The following is a 20,027-nucleotide window of genomic DNA, read 5'->3' as shown; positions in this document are numbered from 1 at the left end:
AAAACCAGAAGTTATTTAACAATACATATACTTAAGTCTCTAATTCAAATCCCACTGATTAAAGTAATCCCAGTTTTCACAGGCTTCACTCCTTTTAAAGTAATAATTGAGGAAATATTTCTGAGGAAAACTTTAGGAGTCATACCCGGAACTCTGGGAAAAACAATAATCTCGATATTAATCATCTATAATAATATTCAGCAATGCCCCCTTTTGAGTTACATGCTAGTAGAGTTAGGTGCCATGCCTTATAGAATAGCATGCAGCCAGATGTGTGCAAATTTGAATGGGTGCCAATTAATGTCAATAATTGGTTAACACCCAATTATTGATGTCAATTGACTCATTTGCCAATTAATTTGCATGCGTATTTTGGGAGCGTACACAAGTGTTGGTGCAAATCTAGACACCATATATAGAAGCTGGGGGAAACTGTCTGGCCATCTGGACCTAAGGGGCACTTTTTCTAAGCCTCATGGTCATCTACATGCCCAAAGCGTGCCAAAATGGAATTACCACCCAACTACCACATGGCTGTTGCAGTAATTTCATACCACCCGGATTCTTTACCGCTAGGTCAATGGCTGGCGGTAAGGTCTCAGACCCCAAATGGACGCAAGGCATTTTTGATTTTGCCGCACATCCATTTTTGGTAAGAAAAAAAAGGACTTTTTCACAGGCGTGCTGAAAAATGGATTGGCGTGCGCCCCAAACCCATGCCTACACTACTGTAAGCCATTTTTCAGCGTGCCTTTGTAAAAGGACCCCTAAATGAATACAGGCAGAGAGACTGGTAGATGCTAAAAAAGCAGGGCCGCCGAGAGACTGGGCCAGGCCCAGGACAAGGCCGCCCCCGGGGCCCCCCCCCCACCCGCCACCGGGCCCTCTCTCCACCCCCGGGACCTCTGCACTGACCTTAAGCGCCTCACCTTCAAAAGCGCAGCAAGCAGCGGCAGACTACTCCTTCCTTCCGTGTCCCACCCTTGCGGAAGTTACATCAGGTGAGGGTGGGGCACGGAAGGAAGGAGTGGTCTGCCACTGCTTGCTGCGCTTTCAAAGGTGAGGCTCTTGAGTTGAATACCAGGGAGCGACGGAGGGCGGGCAGGCTGGACTGCGGCAGTGGCGCCGGGCCCCCCCTGGAGGCCCGGGCCCGGAGAATTTTGTCCCCCCCCTCTCGGCGGCCCTGCACAAAAGCATGACATTTCCACTTTGTACAGTCAACCCCCTGATACAGATCACAGGGCAGGGTGGAAACATTGGGCTGTTCTAGCTGCGCTGACTCTAGTACAAGAAAAGGAGTGTGCACATACTGAGGGAGGAGATCAGCTGCAGACTCTGGATGTGAGACCCCTCGTACTCCTGCTGCTTTTTCTTGGCCAGTTCCTGGGTGACTGTACACCTGTCACAGAGACCTGCCCGCAGCCTGCACAAAATAAACCCCAAAACAGAAGTCATGAATAGAATGAAAAAGGTAAACCTGTGGCAGCAACTCAAAATCTCTGAAGTAGCGAGAATGGAGAGTGGGGAGAGAGGCACTGCACCCCTGGCATGAAGCTGTAGCCAAGTGGTTCTCTTGTCCCAAGCACTCTTAAACCAACCCAGCTCCAAAGAGAGGACGGACACTAAATAGAAAATACAAGGTCAGACAGATAGCAATGGAAACTTTCAGCATTGCTTGTGTCCCCAGCACACAGAGGTGAGGTGAAAGGACTCACTCTGATGCAGCCACTGGTCGCCTCTGCCCCAGATCTGGTAGGTATCATTCATTTGGGTGTCAGAAGCTAGATTTTTGACCCTCTGAGATTTAGCAGCATCACTTGATAGGCTAACTGTACAAGCTGCAGTCAAATTCTTCCATTCCTAGAAGTAGGCTGAGAAATGTGTAAGAGCTAGTGTTATGGTTAAGCTCTGTTGATTACAGTAGAAAACCTGCCCTCAGCAATAATTTCCTTATGTTTCTTGCAGAGCAGATTTCTGCTTTTGCTAATATTTTGATAGTTCGTTTGTATGTCAAACAATAACCAGGATTAATCAGGGCGAAACCTGCTCTGGGGAAATGTCTACTAACCCTTGTGTGCAAGTCTGCCTCACTGCTAGTTGCTATGTTTTTATGGCATGCGCTAACCTAAAGATTAATCTTGTTTACCTGGCAGGGCTTCACAAACCTGGCCAGGTGACTCCACAGCCAGTTGGATTTTCAGTATATCTGCAATGACTACCATGCAATACCTGTGCATGCATTGGAGATCAAATCAAATCAATTTTTGTATACCGCTAATATCCCCTTTCCAGTGCGGTTTACATTCAAGGTGAGACAAAAGCCGATAATGTTAGTGTGGGGTATGAGAACATTGGTGTAATGCATGACACCAAACACATTATAGGAAAGGATAATGGATGATACTAGGAGGTAGAACAATGGATTGTTATGAAGCAGTCTTTGGGAAGAGAAAGGTTTTTAGCCTCTTCCTGAAGCTAATGTAGCTGTTTCCTGTTCTGATGGTAATAAGAAGAGAGTTTCATATTTTAACTCCAAGTACAGGGAATAGAGAGCTGAAAATCTTCTGATTTCGAATTGTCTTTTGAAATGGGTAACGCTAGCATCTATTGTTCTTTCAGTCTGTTAGACTGGACAAAATGTAGCAAAGTGGTCTTACAGCCAGATGCACTAACTCCACGGAAAGAGCCCTTCCCTTACCGATCCCTTAGCGAATCGGTAAAAAACGGGCATGCATGAAGGAAATCGTATGCAAATGAGCTGCTCGCTGTTAGCTCATTTGCACACGATTTCCTTCCTAAGGAGGGGAAGCCAGTTGGCCAGCTGAGCATGCGCAGAGCAGCCAATCGTTATGCTGGCTGCTCTGCGCATGCCAAAGACGGTTTCGTACACGTCCTCACTCTCAAAAAAGGACGTCCTGATGAGCACTTGAGCATTTTTTTTCTTCAGATTCTTCAGATTTTGTGATGGGCATCCTTCTCTTGGACGTGTTTTTCTTATGTGCCCGAAATGACCACCGCCGGAGAGAATCTGGGATCCAGACGTGAGAGGACATCCAAATCAAAACTATTTGGGGATGGGACGACTTTCCTATGAAGAGAGGCTGAGAAGGCTAGGGCTTTTCAACTTGGAGAAGAGACGGCTGAGGGGAGATATGATAGAAGTGTATAAAATAATGAGTGGAATGGATCGGGTGGATGTGAAGCGACTGTTCACGCTATCCAAAAATACTAGGACTAGAGGGCATGAGTTGAAGCTACAGTGTGGTAAATTTAAAACGAATCGGAGAAAATTTTTCTTCACCCAACGTGTAATTAGACTCTGGAATTCGTTGCCGGAGAACGTGGTACGGGCGGTTAGCTTCACGGAGTTTAAAAAGGGGTTAGATAGATTCCTAAAGGACAAGTCCATAGACCGCTATTAAATGGACTTGGAAAAATTCAGCATTTTTAGGTATAACTTGTCTGGAATGTTTTTACGTTTGGGGAGCGTGCCAGGTGCCCTTGACCTGGATTGGCCACTGTCTGTGACAGGATGCTGGGCTAGATGGACCTTTGGTCTTTCCCAGTATGGCACTAATTATGTACTTATGTACTTATGTCCCTTTCTATTATGCCCTTCCAGGTCTCTCTCAGCCAATCACAGCCAATCAGGATGACGAGTGAGGTGATTAAATTTGCAGATTGTACAAAACTATTCAAAGTTGTTAAAACACATGTGATGAAATTTAATGTGGACAAATGCAAGGTGATGCACATGGGAAAGAATAATCCGAATCATAGTTACCGGATGCTAGGGTCCACCTTAGGGTCAGTGCTCAAGAAAAAGATCTAGGTGTCGTTGTAGATAATATGCTGAAATCTTCTGCTCAGTGTATGGCAACGGCCAAAACAGCAAAAAGGATGCTAGGAATTATTAGGAAAGGGATGGTGAATAAGACTGAAAATACTATAATGCCTTTGTATTGCTCTATGGTGCAACCACACCTTGAGTATTGCGTTCAGTTCTGGTTGCTGTATCTCAAAAAAGATATAGCGGAATTAGAAAAGGATCAAAGAAGATCAACCAGAATGATAAAGAGGATGGAACTCCTCTCATATGAGGAAAGGCTAAAGAGGTTAGGGCTCTTCAACTTGGAAAAGAGACAGCTGAGGGGAGATATGATTGAAGTCTACAAAATCCTGAGTGGTGTAGAACAAGTAGAAGTAAATCGATTTTTTACTCATTCCAAAAGTACAAAGACTAGGGGACACTCGAGAAAGTTACATGGAAATACTTTAAAATCAAATAGGAGTAAATATTTTTTCACTCAACAAATAATTATGGTCTGGAACTCATTGCTGGAGGATGTGGTAACAGTGCTTAGTGTATCTGGGTTTAAAAAAAGGTTTGGACAAATTCTTGGAGGAAAAGTACATAGTCTGCTATTGGGACTGACATGGGGAAGCAACTGCTTGCCCCAGGATTGGTAGCATGGAATGTTGCTGCTAATTGGGTTTCTGCCAGGTACTTGTGACCTGGCTTGGTCACTGTTTGGAAAACAGGATACTAGGTAAGTTGGACCATTGGTTTTACGTTCTTATTCGCTACAGACTGAGTTGTATCTTTGTTTGATGCTGTCACTAGTAAGAGAAGCAGAATGCCATGTGCATAGGATAATAGTAGTTCATTAAGACCCAGGTGTATTGAGGCAAGGGATGACATAAAGAGATTGAACAGGATAGGTGAGAGGTGAGTTCCCTGAAGAAACCCGTAATTAGGAGACCAGTAGTTGGAAGGTTGGTTGTTTTGCTTGACAGAATAGCTTTGATTTGAAAGGAATTCAATGAACCATATCACAATCCCTGTTATTCCTATCTGGTCCAGGTGTTCGAGTAGCAATGTGTGGTCAAGCGCATCGAACACCACCGATATATTGAATTGGAGAAGAATTACTTGGTCGCCTTTAGTTTGGAGGACTTGTGCCTGGTTAAGCTTTACATACAGATATCAATGGTGAAATCCAGTTGGAATTGGTCAGACCATGGTACTGGCTTCCATTTGAATGAACTGATTAGGATAGGAAATCATGAAGTCTAACGTATGGCCTTTTTCATGAGTTGCACTCTCGGAGAATGTAGTTAGTTCGCAGTCCTTCAGGAATGATTTGAAGTTGTGGATATTGGTGTCTGCATCATTTTTCAAGTGTAGGTTTAAATCTCCCAGGAAGATAATCCTAGAAAACTGGGTCATGACAGAGGAAGTAATCTCTACAAGTCGAGGTTCTGCCTTGGATCAAGCTCCCGGAGGATGGTAAATGAGAAGATCCAGTATATACAAATTTATCTCATGCAATTCAGTGTGGATGCCCTAAATACCCAGACATTGAGGTCAATAGGAAACGTTTGGGAAGCCCTGCTCTACCCTACACAGCTCAGTGCATTGCAAATCCATGACCCTTTATAAATAATAAATAGAACATAACATAATCATAAGAACACGATAAATTGCATGCATGAGAATTACAGGTACAATAATGTATGAGATTAAATAACAAAGTCTCACTGGTCTAGCACCAGAAAGTTGTGGTACCTGTTCTCTAGCACCTTTACATTCTCATTGAGGGCTTTCTGCTGTTCCCGCAGCAGGTGGTTCTTGGCAAACAGTTCCTCGATCCTTCGTGTGTCTCTGGGATTTGGGGGAAAGAGCATCAGAAGAAGCAGAGACCAGATTTTATTAAATGAGTAATCTTCACCAAGGTGTCACAGTTCACAGTTCAAATGTATTTAATAAATCGCAAAATCGTAACAGTTAAGCAGACTACAATCATAAAGATGAAGTAATATATAAAGAAATTACAACCCCTGTTTACAAAGTCACACTAGCGGCTGCCAGTGCGGTAATGCCAACACAGCCCATTCACTTTGAATGGGCTGTGTTGACATTGCTGCGCGGCTTTGTAAACAGAGGGGGTAATAGAGGGAGTGAAAGGGATGGTGGCCTAAGTTATAAGTTGAATCATATAAATATAAATAATAGTATGAACATCAACTAAAAAAAGAATTAATATTTATATAATAATAATAATAACAACAACAACAACAACAACAACAATAAAAATAATAATTATAGTTATAGCTAAGACACATGGGGGAGGGGAGGAAGTGTAAAAAAGACACAGACCCCCAGATTCTATACATGATGCCTTTTGAGTTGCGTGCGTAAATCTGGATGCATGCAGCTTAATTGAATAACAAGCCAATCAGCACCGATAACTGGGCAATAACAAGCAATTATTGGCACTAATTGGCAATAATTAGAATTTACATGTGCATCTTTTTAGGCATATTGTATAAAGAGGTGAACATAAATTCTAGTGCATGGACCCCAAAAGGGGCGTGGCCATGGGAGGAGCATGGGCAGGTTAGGGGTGTTCCTGCAATTTTTGCGCATTGTTATACAATTAGGGGGATCCGCGCATAATTTAAATGCATGGATTTACATTGGTGTAAATGGTCGCACCTAAATGTAGTTACACTTCCCAGCGCTAAGCGCTGTTGTATAAACTGGGCCTATCTTTAAAAGTGGGTTATAGAATAGCACTAAGTGCTATTTTTTTCAGCATTGAATTTTTAGGTGTCATTTATAGAATCTATTCCAGAATATGCAAAATTATTATGGTAGAATTGCTGAAAAGGGTATTTAAAAGAGCGATCAATTCAAAGGTAGGAGGTAGCCAAGAAGGTCTGCTTAAATAAGTGAGTCTTTAACAAGTGATTTAAATTTTAACAGTGAAGCTTCATGTCTAAGATCTGGAGTAGAGACTTGCATGGGAACGGGGTTCGCGGGAATCCCACAGAACCCGCAGGATTCCCGCAGGGACGGAAGCAGTTCTGCGGGGATCCCATGGGGACGGAAGCAGTTCCTGCGCGGTTCCTGTGGAAGTGTGTGTTGCACTTGCGCCAGCCTCTCACCTACCGAGTACCAAGTTTGTTGAGTTCTGTCTCCTCCTCCTTGCTTTAACAGCACAGGTGCGGAAAGACTCAATTAAGGAGGTGGTAGAGATACAAATGGTGATGAAATTCAAAAAGGCATGGGATAAACATAGAGGATCTCTAATTAGGAAATGGAAGTTATAAAAAAAACTAAACCTAAATGGCTGAATGTGTGTGGATGTGTCGAGTGACACTTAAATGGCGACTCTGGCTGTGATGAACTAGGGCCAATACCGGGAGACCTGTATGGTCTGCGCCTCATATATGGCAATCTGGTTTAAGATGGACTGGAAAGGGCTTAGACAGCAACATTAGTGGCTGGAACATGAGGACAGTCCTGGACAGACTTTTACGGTCTGTGTCCTGCAAATGAGAAGATAAATAGGCTGGAGTGGGCTTTGAGGGCAACTCCAGCAGTTGGAACATAAGGTTAGGGTCGGACGGACTTCTATGGTCTATGTCCCAGAAACGCCACAGAAAGACCGTAATCAAGTATATAATATCACATTCATTGTTGATTTAATCATGAATTGATAACGATTATGTCTATTGGGCAGACTGGATGGACAGTTCCGGTTTTTATCTGCTGCCATTTACTACGTTACTATTAATCTTCTCTGTTTCCGGGCTGATGCGCAGACCTCAGCTCTGACATAGGTACGAGCATCAGATGTCACCTGACCTACTGGCGTGTGCATTTGGCAATCTTTTAGCACACAGTGCCAGTGAATCAGAGAAGTCTTACATGTGAGCACCGGAGTGTTCTAACTTCCGTTCCTTCCTTGCCTGCAGTGTTGTGGCTCGAACCCAGAGAGCAGACAGGATTTTTTTTAATGTACCATTAAATTCTTGTGGGGACGGGTGGGGATGGGTTAGATTCCCCATGGGGACGGGTGGGGATGGGTTAAACTCCCCACGGGGACGGACGGGGATGGGTTAGATTCCCTAAGGGGACGGGTTAGATTTCTGTCCCCGTGCAACTCTCTAATCTGGAGTCAGTGCATTCCAGAGGGATGGAGCTACCTTTGAAAAGCACCATGATCAGGCTAGATCAGATTTACTTTGTAAGCATGAGGGAACAGTGAGTAGATTTTGTTTTGAGGAATGCAAGACATGTGCAGGAGAGTAGGGAGCTGGACTGAAATTTGTACTGCTTTTGGTTCCAGTATTCAAAATATTGTCCTGTGCTGAAAGGGAAGTGTAGCATAAAGAGCTAAAAGAAATCAGCTGTGGTGATATTGGATAACCAAGGATTAAGCCAGGGGAGGCAGGCTTCTATATCAAAGAGAACAAAAGTGAATTTTATCTATCTTACAAGGCAAAATAGTGTGAGAGATTCTTTTTCAGTGGTCACACGGGTGATAGAAGAATGTTTTTTGCTTTGTTCTCCTATCCCAGAGCTAATTAACCGCAAAGATGTTTATTTATTTTCCCTACGAAATAGTTATCAGCTCTCTGTCAAAATCAAGTCATGCTAAGGACTTGACAGGGGAAACTCTTAATTTTCACTAGAAAAATACATGTCAGGAAATGAAATGACCAAGTGATTTGTAGCACAGAAAAAGCCCATTTCATGCCACATTGTCCCTGATGTATAGTGTACAAATTTATAACACTGAGCCTGGTACATGTGTGATTATTTGGTGGGAAATCAGAATGAGCGGTGCTGGGAGAATGCTGGCTGGACAGACTCACCGACACCTTTCCATTGTTATTTCTGTCAGATTTGCTTGCAGTCCTGAAATACATGAAAGACTCAGAATTTCAGTTTGAATAGTTAGATAAAGAAGCAGCACCTTGCAGGTATTCAGAACTGTAAAGGGCCGAATACATTTTAAAGCCTAGCGCTTAGTACCCTGCGACAATTGCATATAGGACAATATTTTTCTTTTGACATTCCGCATATGTTGCTTCATACATTTTATTCTCCAACTTGGATTATGGCAAGGTATTCCATATGGATTACGCAGGTATTCCATATGGATTACGCAGGTATTCCATTTTATAAATTAAACCGCTTACAGACAGATTTCTCTGTCAAGCTTGCCATTTCGATCGGACAAGTCCTTTATTAGAACATTTACACTTGGTACCAATAATTTATCGCTTTCAATTAAAAATTTTGTTAATGGCTTTTAGGGGTCTTTTTACTAAGCTGCAGTAAAAGGGAGCCTGCGTGCTGAGGCCCCCTTTTACCGCAGTGGGTAAAAGGCTGTCTTTTTTCTTAAAAAGAAATGGCCATGTGGTAAATGAACCACTTACTGCGCGGCCATTTCAGGGGGAGCACTTACCACCACCTACTGAGGTGGCGGCAAGGGCTCCTGCACTAACCCGGCAGGAACTGGGCAGCTCGCGGCACTGCCCGATTACTGCCAGGTAAACACCAGTGCTACAAAAATAGAAAAGATTTTTGTAGCACTGGAAATGGCGCACACTGGGGGTGGGAACTGCTACTGGGCTCCTGCGGTAGCCCAGCAGTAGTTCTGGATTGCTGCACGGCAAACCTATTGCTACGCACCAACCCTTTAGTAACAGGGCCCCTTAGACATTACATCCTTGTGTTCCAAGCTATGTGTCGTCTTTGATCATCCCATACCAACCATCAGGTACACTGCTCTCTCTTCAGGAACGTCGTCCTGTGCTTCCCGCTCCAGCCCTAGCATGTCTAGACAGTACCAGACAGTCTGTCTTCTTTTTCTTAGTCCCATGGCTGTGGAATCATTTACCTAAGGATCTCCATACTGAAGAATGTATTGCAAGATTCAAGTCTTTACTAGAAGCCCACTTTTTCAGGAGGGCATTTGAGTGATCGGATTGGGGGTTCAGATGGAGTGAAAGGACTGTATATTTAATATATATACTATATACTGTATACCAGGGGGCCTCAACCCAGTCCTCAATACACACCTAGCCAGTCAGATTTTCAGGATACCGACAATGAATATGCATGAGATAGATTTGCATACAGTGGAAGAGGAGCATTCAAATTTATCTCATGCATACTGTATTCACTGTGGATTTCCTGAAAACCTGACTGGCTAGGTGTGTACCGAGGACCGGGTTGAGAACCCCTGCTATATACTATGGTGTTATTGCAAAACTATTTTCAGTCTTTTTCTCTCTGAATGATTGTTGCCTGTCTTAATGGAATATTGTAGTTCTTTTCTTGTTAACAATTATTGTTATTGTAAACCGCTTTGGTCTGTGAGCCAGTGAAAGTCAGTATATTAAAGATAACCTAACCTAACCTAATCTAATGTAAACATAGAAAGTATTGGTAATGTCTCTAAAACAGTTTCACTTTGCATATCCCATGACAAGAATGAACCTCACTCCTATGTCAGGATATGTTGAAGATAGTCTTGAGCTCCCAGGCTCGCTGCTAGTGCTTTTGTCTATGACAGCATGCCTCCTCTATGGACACACCTCTTAAACATTTACTTTATATGTAACTCCCTGAGCCCATTCGCCAGGCCCCCTCCCTGCCCATCTTCGAATCCTTGCTCAAAGCCCACCTCTTCAATGTCGCCTTCAGCACCACCATACCTCTACTCAGGAAATCTAGACTTGACATTTCGTCCTTTAGATTGTAAGCTCCTTTGAGCAGGGACTGTCCTTCTCTGTTAAACTGTACAGCGCTGCGTAACCCTAGTAGTGCTCTAGAAATGTTAAGTAGTAGTAGTAGTAGTAGTACATGTCCTGATTCATTAAGCTTTTCCCCATAGTCACAGAATAGGGAAAAAGCTTTAGTGAATCAGCCCGAAAATGGGCAGAAAGTCCCTTTTAGTACCTGAGGCCCTTGGTATAGTTGGACTCAGCTCTAATTTCCACTGTCTCTTGCCTCCTGCCTGGGAGATATAGGGAATCACACTTTGGGCTGATTTCTGATCTGTGAAAGTGCTTCTGAAATACAGCAAAGTTCCGGGACACATGCAATTGAAGAAAAGAGAGTGAGGCTAAAGGTTTTGTTAAAGTAGGAGACCTACTTATGTCTGTCAGTGTGCCCGGGGCAATGCAAGGGTCAGAAGATTCTCAACAGTAATGCTGGATGCAGTGCAGGTCACTTGTGAGATGTTTAGGAACCTCTCAGGCTGTGATGTTGCAAAATGTCTGTGGAGGGCTGCAGCCTATCTCCTGCAGCCCTCCCTTTGGCATGGGAAGAAATCCTCTGTCTGACACACAAAGAGCAATTCCTCACCCTGAACTTCTTTCTCATGGATTTCCTTGAGTTTATTTAAGACATCACTGAAAGTTTCCATGTTGTTGCTGAGAAGTAAAAGTCTGAGCCAGTTCCTCCTGATGCTTTGAATCTTGTTTTGCATTCATTGGCTTCCTACTCTAGAAGAGAAAACATAAGAAAAATGGAAAATACCCATATGATATTAAAGACTATGGATAATTTAATCAAATCCTGTTAATATTGTTGGGATTCAGTTGTTCAAGGACCCTAACAGCCTCATTTTCGAAAGAGAAGGACGCCCATCTTTCGACACAAATCGGAAGATGGGCGTCCTCACAGGGTCGTTCAAATCGGTATAATCGAAAGCCGATTTTGGACGTCCCCAACTGCTTTCCGTCGCAGGGACAGCCAAAGTTCAAGGGGGCATATCGGAGGCGTAGTGAAGGAGGGACTTGGGCATGCATAACACATGGATGTCCTCGACCCATAATGGAAAAAAAAGGGCGTCCCTGACGAGCACTTGGATGACTTTACCTGGTCCTGTTTTACTTACGACCAAGGCACACAAAGGTGGCCAAAATGACCAGATGACCACCAGAGAGAATCGGGGATAACATCCCTTTACTCTCCCAGTGGTCACTAACCCCCTCCCACCCTCAAAAAACATCTTTCAAAAATGTTTTGCCAGCCTTTATTGCAGCCTCAGATGTCATACTCAGGTCCATCACAGAAGTATGCAGGTCCCTGAAGCAGTTTTAGTGGGTGCAGTGCACTTCAGGCAGGCGGACCCAGGCCCACCCCCCCCCCCCATATCTGTTACACTTGTGGTGGTAAACGTGAGCCCTCCAAAACCCACCACAAACCCACTATACCCATATCTAGGTGCCCCCCTTCACCCGTAAGGGCTATGGTAGTGGTGTACAGTTGTGGGTAGTGGGTTTTGGGGGGAGGGGGGTTGAGGGGCTCAGCACACAAGGTAAGGGAGCTATGTACCTGGGAGCAATTTATGAAGTCCACTGCAGTGCCCCCTAGGGTGCCCGGTTGGTGTCCTGGCATGTCAGGGGGACCAGTGCACTAGAAATGCTGGCTCCTCCCATGACCAAAGGGCTTGCATTTGGTCGTTTCTGAGATGGGCATCCTTGATTTCCATTATCGCTGAAAAACAGAAATTACCAAGTCTAGGGACGACCTAAATTTCAAGATTTGGGCGTCCCCAACCGTATTATCGAAACAAAAGATGGACGTCCATCTTGTTTCAATAATATGGGTTTCCCCGCCCCTCCATCAGGATGCTTTGTGAGGACATCCTTAGCAAAACTTGGGCATCCCTTTCAATTATGCCCCTCCATGTGTGCAAAAATCCTACATGCAGTAACCTGTGTCGTAAGTCGTAGTTTTTTGGCATGCACATGGAGTTACCAAAATACACCAAAACCATGGATGTATCAGCTGGCTGGAGTAATTTCAGAGGTGATGTTTTTCAAAATCTCATCTCATGGCTTTTCCTACCATCTCTATGCTGATGACTCCCAAATCTACCTTTCTACCCCTGATATCTCACCTTGCATCCAAACCAAAGTTTCAGTGTGCTTGTCTGACATTGCTGTCTGGATGTCTCAATGCCACCTGAAATTAAACATGACCAAAACCGAGCTTCTCATTTTCCCCCCCAAACCCACCTCCCCACTCCCCCCGTTTTCTATTTCTGTTGGTGACTCTCTCATTCTCCCTGTCTCCTCAGCTTGAAACCTTGGGGTCATCTTTGACTCTTCTCTCTCCTTCTCTGCTCATATCCAGCAGATCGCCAAGACTTGTCGTTTCTTTCTTTACAACATCCGTAAAATCCGCCCCTTTCTTTCCGAGCACTCTACCAAAACCCTCATCCACACCCTTGTCACCTCTCATTTAGACTACTGCAATCTGCTTCTTGCTGGCCTCCCACTTAGTCACCTCTCCCCTCTCCAATCGGTTCAAAACTCTGCTGCCCGTCTCGTCTTCCGCCAGGGTCGCTTTACTCATACTACCCCTCTCCTCAAGTCGCTTCACTGGCTCCCTATCCGTTTTCGCATCCTGTTCAAACTTCTTCTACTAACCTATAAATGTACTCACTCTGCTGCTTCCCAGTATCTCTCCACACTCGTCCTTCCCTACACCCCTTCCTGTGCACTCCGCTCCATGGATAAATCCTTCTTCTCTGTTCCCTTCTCCACTACTGCCAACTCCAGCCTTCTGTCTCGCTGCACCCTACGCCTAGAATAAACTTCCTGAGCCCCTATGTCTTGCCTCATCCTTGGCCACCTTTAAATCTAGACTGAAAGCCCACCTCTTTAACATTGCTTTTGACTCGTAATCACTTGTAACCACTCGCCTCCACCTACCCTCCTCTCCTCCTTCCTGTACACATTAATTGATTTGATTTGCTTACTTTATTTTTTGTCTATTAGATTGTAAGTTGCTTGAGCAGGGATTGTCTTTCTTCTATGTTTGTGCAGCGCTGCGTATGCCTTGTAGCGCTGTAGAAATGCTAAATAGTAGTAAATAGTAGTAGTAGTAAAATCGAGACTAAATGATACAGCTCCTGGATTTTGGAATCTGTTTACTCCCAATAAATGGTGAGGTAAATAATTCCAGAAATATTCCTTAAAGATGTGACTATTTTATTAACTATTTATCTATCCCAATGACTGGATAAATTAAAGTGTGTTGGGGAGGAGATGCTTTCCTTCCTGGGGTACTGGTGAGTAAATTGGGATGGACAGTTTATAAATACAAAGGGAATAATGTAGTTTATGCCATGGCAAGTGATAGAGTTGCCAATGTATGCAAACCTTAGTGAATCTGGCACCTATAATCATATGTCCACAATCACACAGGAGAGATAGGGAAAGAATCAGCTCATATCACAATCTGTCAGGGATTCGACAGATCTTGCAGCAAGAAAAGTCCAATTAACATAAATGATTGTTATTTTGTTACATTTAAACCTAGAGGGATACAGCCAATTCACCATAGGGCAAGGAAACAGAAGGAACAGCACATTTAGCAAATAGGTGGGAAAATGTGGGATACAAATGCAGCAAATAAATAAATAAATAAATAAATTTATAAGTCAGTAAAGATTCAGAGAGGCAGCGAAGGAGAGGTTGGGACTTTATTCTTGTGGGAAGCCAGCAGAGGGCAGTCAGGCAGTCAGATCACCAAGAGGTGGGTGTACCTCCTCCTTACCTAGTTGGTTTGGAGACTGCAATCAAATTCAGAACTTTGGTGCACAAATACAACCACAGCCCGACGTGGCCATTTTTCGCTTGTACAGTTGTGTCAGAGGCAGCTGTTAGACATAAAAATGAACATCACAAAAACTGCAGTAAATATAATAAAAACAAATCACAATATATGATAAAATCATAATAAAGCACAGTGAATCATAAAAATGAACTTGGAAAGTCAATCATTTAAAAGAAACATGTAGAATGTTGGCAAGCATGTATTTTGACATTTCCATACATGCAGATTTTTGTGCAATGTGCATTTCATACAAGAATACAACTTAAACATCAGCCAGACAAAGAATTCTTCAGAATATACAGCCAAATATATAAATAACAAGAACGTAAAAGTGTATAGCAGTATCATGTGTCAATATGCTTATATAATAGTGAAATTCCTCACAGTGCTATGCTAAAGCAGTGTGCTTATATTCTATGCACTGTGCTATTTCAGTCAAAGAACTAATTCACAGTATTTGATCAAAATACATGATGAGACCTACCTAGAAGGGAATACGATCACCCTTGCTTCCATCAAGTAAAGCAAATTTGCAAAATCTAAAATTTAAAATCACAGTGAGTAAAACATACAGCTAAGAAGAAGGAATCAAAAACAACTGAAAAATGAAAGGATCTTGTTACCTGCAGTCAGCAGGCTGTGCTCCTTGTCTCACCAATCAGACAAAAGAGCTTAACTTGATGTATCAATGAGCTTATAGGAGTTGCTGAAATGAAAAGGTAGCATCTAAAAAACAAAACAAAACAATTATATATTATAAATCCTAAAAAAAATCATTGTTAAACATCCAACGTTATTTTAAAATGAGTTTTATCATCCAAAACATGCTAGATTCTCAAAAGTAAGTCAAAATAATGCCGATTTCAGCCCAAATTATTTTCAAAAGACCTGATTTTTAAAACTTCACCAAAATACACAAACCAGGTGTCATTTGAAAGCTCCTGATGTGCCCTTCTGAAATCACTAAAACATGCTACTGGACATGCTCTAAAAATGCTGAAAATGCTTAAAAAGTGCATGCATTCTAAGGGCCACTTTTATGCATTCCACTGATGTCATAATGATGTCAGCAGAGGCTGAAACAAAGGGGGAAGCTGGTAGTGTGAGTTAAGGAACTTCAAACTCTCCAATACACCAATTAAACCGTAAAAAAAATGTCAAAATAAAAAAAACCAATGTGAAAGCCATTCCAACTATAAATTCATACACATGGGCACCACCTTAAAAAAACATAGCCTATAGTAAAATTTTCATGTCAATAAATGCACCTATAAATAATACATCATATTCAATCACAGTCATGAAAATGGCACACAATTAAAAATTGCATATAAATAAATACACCAATAAATTACATAGATCCAAAATATAAAAACATATGACATCCAACAACATATAAAGCTGGAGAGGCCCATATGTGCTTATCATTAATATGGTAATGCCACCATCAGCAGGTTAATACAAAGATCACAGAAATACTGACATATCAAATTCTGAATTCAGTCCATTGGGTGAAATAGTGTCAAATCTAAAAATAAATTTCTGTTCCTCTTGCAGCAAAAGTTTATTCAAATCTCCTCCTCTCCATGAGAGATTAGGTTTAATTATTACCAGACATCTAAACTGCTCAAACCTATGTCCGTGAGCTAAACAATGTTCTACTATTGTTTAACTATTCTAATGTTATATGCAGGTATCACCACATTTAATCTAAATCGTATACAGACTTCAAAACACCACAGCTAGGGTTTTTTGCTAGGCAAAGCAGCATGATCATGTTACATCTCTTCTCAAGCAGCTACAATGGATTTTAGAATCAAGTTCAAAATACTCACATAAAAAATACTATAGCAAAAAACCTGCTTATTATCATCATTGATTATTCCTTATATTCTACTCTGTTGTCTTTGTTCCTTTATAGATAACAGACTTGTATTGCCCCATCCATCCAAAGCAAGATGGGAGTCAACTAGATCAAGTGCATTCTATTTTTTGGCCTCTGCTTTGTGGAATTCCTTGACATGGCATCTCAGATTTGAAAACTCATACACCTCTTTTAGAGTTGTTTTGAAGACCCTTCTTTTTCAAATGGCAATGGCTCAACCATTAAAATGACTGAGCCCTGCAGTTGGGGATCATTGGTCTGAAGAGCACTGGTTGACAAATTAGTGTGAATGATTTTATTGTTACTTGTTGAATGATCGTTTTTACTATGAATTTTATGGCATACTTTTCTAAATTATCTTATAATTGTTATTTTGTAAACCACTTCAACTTGTGTACAAAAGAGGCAGTATATCAAGTTAATAAACAATAAATGATGAACGATAAACTCAGTCACCTTACGATTGATTGCACTTTGGTGTTCTATAATTCTTGTTCTAAGTTGTCTCTTGGTTTTACCTACATACAGAAGTTGACATGGTCAAATAACTATGTAGATAACTCCATCAGATCAACAGTTGTGAAGTGTTTTAATTCATATTTTGTTCCAGTTTTAGGATACACAAAAACCTTTGTTCTAGCATTTACGTGACAAGCCGAGCAGTACCCACATGGAGAGTGTCCTACTGTGGGATTCCTTCTATCCCTAGTTGCTGGTATTGCTGAAGGATCCAAAAGGTCCTTCACAGTTTTGTGTATATTATAGGCAACCATGATATTTTTATCTGAAAAATGGTCTATGCTTTGAATAATATGCCAATGTTTGCGTAGAATACTCACAACATCCTAGGAGAAACGGTCATAGAATAAAGTGCACATTATCTTATCTTTCTTTTGACATGTTATAATTCTAAGATTCAGTAAACTATTCCTTTGAACCTGTTGTATTCTTTGTAGTACTTTCCTGATATGTTTCAGTGGATATCCTCTTTCCCTAAATTTCTCTGTCATTGTCTTTGATTGATGTCTGAAATCTTCATGGGTAGAACAAATTCATTTGGCTCTTAAATACTGGATGTATGATAATTTCTTTTTAAGTAAATGGCTGTGGCAGCTTGTGTAATAGAACAATTTGTTAACATCTGTGCCTTTACAGTATTGACGTTGTTAACTTATTATCCTCATACATAATCTATATGTCAAGAAATGAGATTTTGTTAGCAAACTCCAATTTGAATCTGAGATTTGGATCTCTGCTGTTAAGCCATTCATGAAAAGAGATTTGCAATCAATGGTGCCATTGCGGCACCCATTGATATGCCTTTTATCTGTTTGTAAAAGGCACCCTGAAAGCAGAAGTAATTCTCACAAAAAGCAATAATAGCAAGTTCTACCAAAAATTCAGTAGGAATTCTCAAATTGCTGTCTCTATTTCTCAAAGTGTCCCTAGTTATTTGAATAGCTTCTTGTGGTATACTGGTGTACAAGGAATCTATGTCCATTGTTACTAATGTGATGTTTCCCTGAACCTCAAAATTTTCCAGGATCTATATGTTATGAGTCAAATCATGAATGTATGATGGGATGAGCAAGACAAAGAGTCTAAGGAATATATCAACAAATTCTGACAAAAGTTCTAGAGGTGACCCATTAGCTGGCATGACAGGTCTATCAGGAGGTGCTGACAATTTTTTATTTTTATTACATTTGTACTCTGCACTTTCCCACTCATGGCAGGCTCAATGTGGCTTACATAGGGTAATGGAGGGTTAAGTGACTTGCCCAGAGCCACAAGGAGCTGCCTGTGCCTGAAGTGGGAATTGAACTCAGTTCCTCAATTCCCCAGGACTAAAGTCCATCACCCTAACCACTAGGCCACTCCTCCACTCAATGATTTGTGGATCTTTGGCACTACACATATACCTGGAATTTGAGGATAAGGTACAATCAAAAAGTCCAATTCTTTATCTGTCAGAAAACCACCTAATCTGACAGTTTCTAGAGTGCTTGAGAGGAAGGGGAGCCAAATTAAAAGCCTCAGACAGCAAAGAGGACAAATATTGGAAGAGATATCCACAAAATTGAGACCTATATTAGGAAGAGTAGTAAATTTATCTAACAGGCAACTAAATAAAGATGAGATAGCAGTATTGGAAAAAGGTTGTCATTTGTTCCCACCCCACACTACAATTCATTCAACACTAGAATTGACCTGTTTAAATTCACTAAGAAACTTAAAATCATGGACTACTTTTTCACCAAAAAAAATCCCCAATACAGAAATATCAATCATGAAGAAAAATAGCATGTGGAGCCCTCTGAGTGCTACCAATCCATTAATTCATACATATGAAGCTTTGATATTCAAAGATATTTGCAAATTGGAAAATTTGGACAAAAACTGTTTTTAAAATCTCTCTAGAAATGAGAAATTGGCATTGGACTCCCTTAGATAGAACTCCAGCATTACTTTAAGCAGGTGCTGTTGTCCTTATGAATATATCTGATCACGTGACTAAGATTAATAGGTTGCTGATAGTAATTTCTATGAGAAATTGAAAAAAAGACTCTACACTAGAATTAAAGAAAAAAATGCTGTACTAGAGGAAAGGGAGATCTTATTCCCTTCTAGGTAGGTGTCATCATCTATTTTGATCAAACACTGTGTTTCAATTAGTTCCTTGGTTGAAATAGTACAGTACATGGAATATAAGCACATTGTTTTAGTATAACACTATGAGGACTTTCACTATTATATAAGCATGTTGACACTTGACACTGCTATGTATTTTTATGTTCTTGTCATTTATATCTTTGGCTGTATGTTCTGAAGAATTCTTTATAAAATGCTTTTGAATATGCTCTGTAATTTTGTTCTTTATAATAGTCTCTTCCATTTTTCCCCGGAACTGATATCAGGCTCACTGGTTTGTAATTTTCCGGATCATCTCTGGAACCCTTTTTAAAAATTGGTGTTACATTGGCCACCCTCCAACCTTCCAGTACCATGCTTGATTTTGAAGATAAATTACATATTACTAACAATAGTTTTGCAAGTTCATTTTTCCATTCTATCAATACTCTGGGATATATACCATCTGGTCCTGGTGATTTGCTACTCATCAAGTTGTCAAATTGTCCAATGACATCTTCCAGATTTACAGAGATTTAATTCAGTGTCTCTGACTCGTCAGCATTCAATACCATTTCTGTCACCAGTATCTCTCCCACATCTCTCCTTGGTGAAGACCAAAGCAAGGAATTCATTTAATCTCTCCGCTATGGCCTTGTCTTCCCTGAGTGCCCTTTTACTACTCGGTCATCTAGCGATCCAACCAATTCTTTTGCCGGCTTCTTGCTTTTAATATACCTAAAAAAGTTTGTACTATGCATTTTTGCCTCCAATGCAATCTTCTTTTCAAAGTCTCTCTTTGCCTTCCTTATCAGCGCTTTCCATTTGACTTGCCATTCTTTATGCAGTTTCCTATTGTTTTCAGTCAGATCCTTCTTCCATGTTCTGAAGGATTTTCTCTTAGCTCTAATAGATTCCTTCACCTCACTTTTTAACCATGCCAGCTATCATTTGGTCTTCCTTCCTACTTTTTTAATACATGGAATATATTTGGCCTGGGCTTCCAGGATGGCATTTTTGAACAGCATCCATGCCTGATGTAAATTTTTGACCTTTTCAGCTGCTCCTCTAAGT

At 41.4% G+C, this 20,027-nt stretch overlaps 1 protein-coding gene across 2 annotated transcripts in view; it reads right to left on the bottom strand.

Moving 5' to 3' along the window:
* The window catches only part of RBBP8NL (RBBP8 N-terminal like), a 72,917-nt gene that overhangs the window by 39,366 nt on the left and 13,524 nt on the right, over positions 1–20,027 (bottom strand). The window contains exons 2-8 of one of the 2 annotated variants that reach the window (XM_030212254.1): positions 15,061–15,163; positions 14,922–14,976; positions 14,378–14,480; positions 11,171–11,310; positions 8,668–8,710; positions 5,543–5,665; positions 1,311–1,423 (exon numbers count right to left, since the gene is read on the bottom strand). In XM_030212254.1, coding sequence (XP_030068114.1) covers positions 1,311–1,423; positions 5,543–5,665; positions 8,668–8,710; positions 11,171–11,294 — 403 coding nt within the window. In that variant the 5' untranslated portion in view covers positions 11,295–11,310; positions 14,378–14,480; positions 14,922–14,976; positions 15,061–15,163. The remainder of the gene's footprint in view (positions 1–1,310; positions 1,424–5,542; positions 5,666–8,667; positions 8,711–11,170; positions 11,311–14,377; positions 14,481–14,921; positions 14,977–15,060; positions 15,164–20,027) is intronic. The other variant, XM_030212255.1, reaches the window with a different exon arrangement.

Source organism: Microcaecilia unicolor, chromosome 8 (assembly GCF_901765095.1).
Source record: "Microcaecilia unicolor chromosome 8, aMicUni1.1, whole genome shotgun sequence".
NCBI lineage: Eukaryota > Metazoa > Chordata > Amphibia > Gymnophiona > Siphonopidae > Microcaecilia > Microcaecilia unicolor.
Note: the sequence above shows the minus strand (reverse complement) of the source record. Positions and strands in the feature narration are given on the sequence as shown.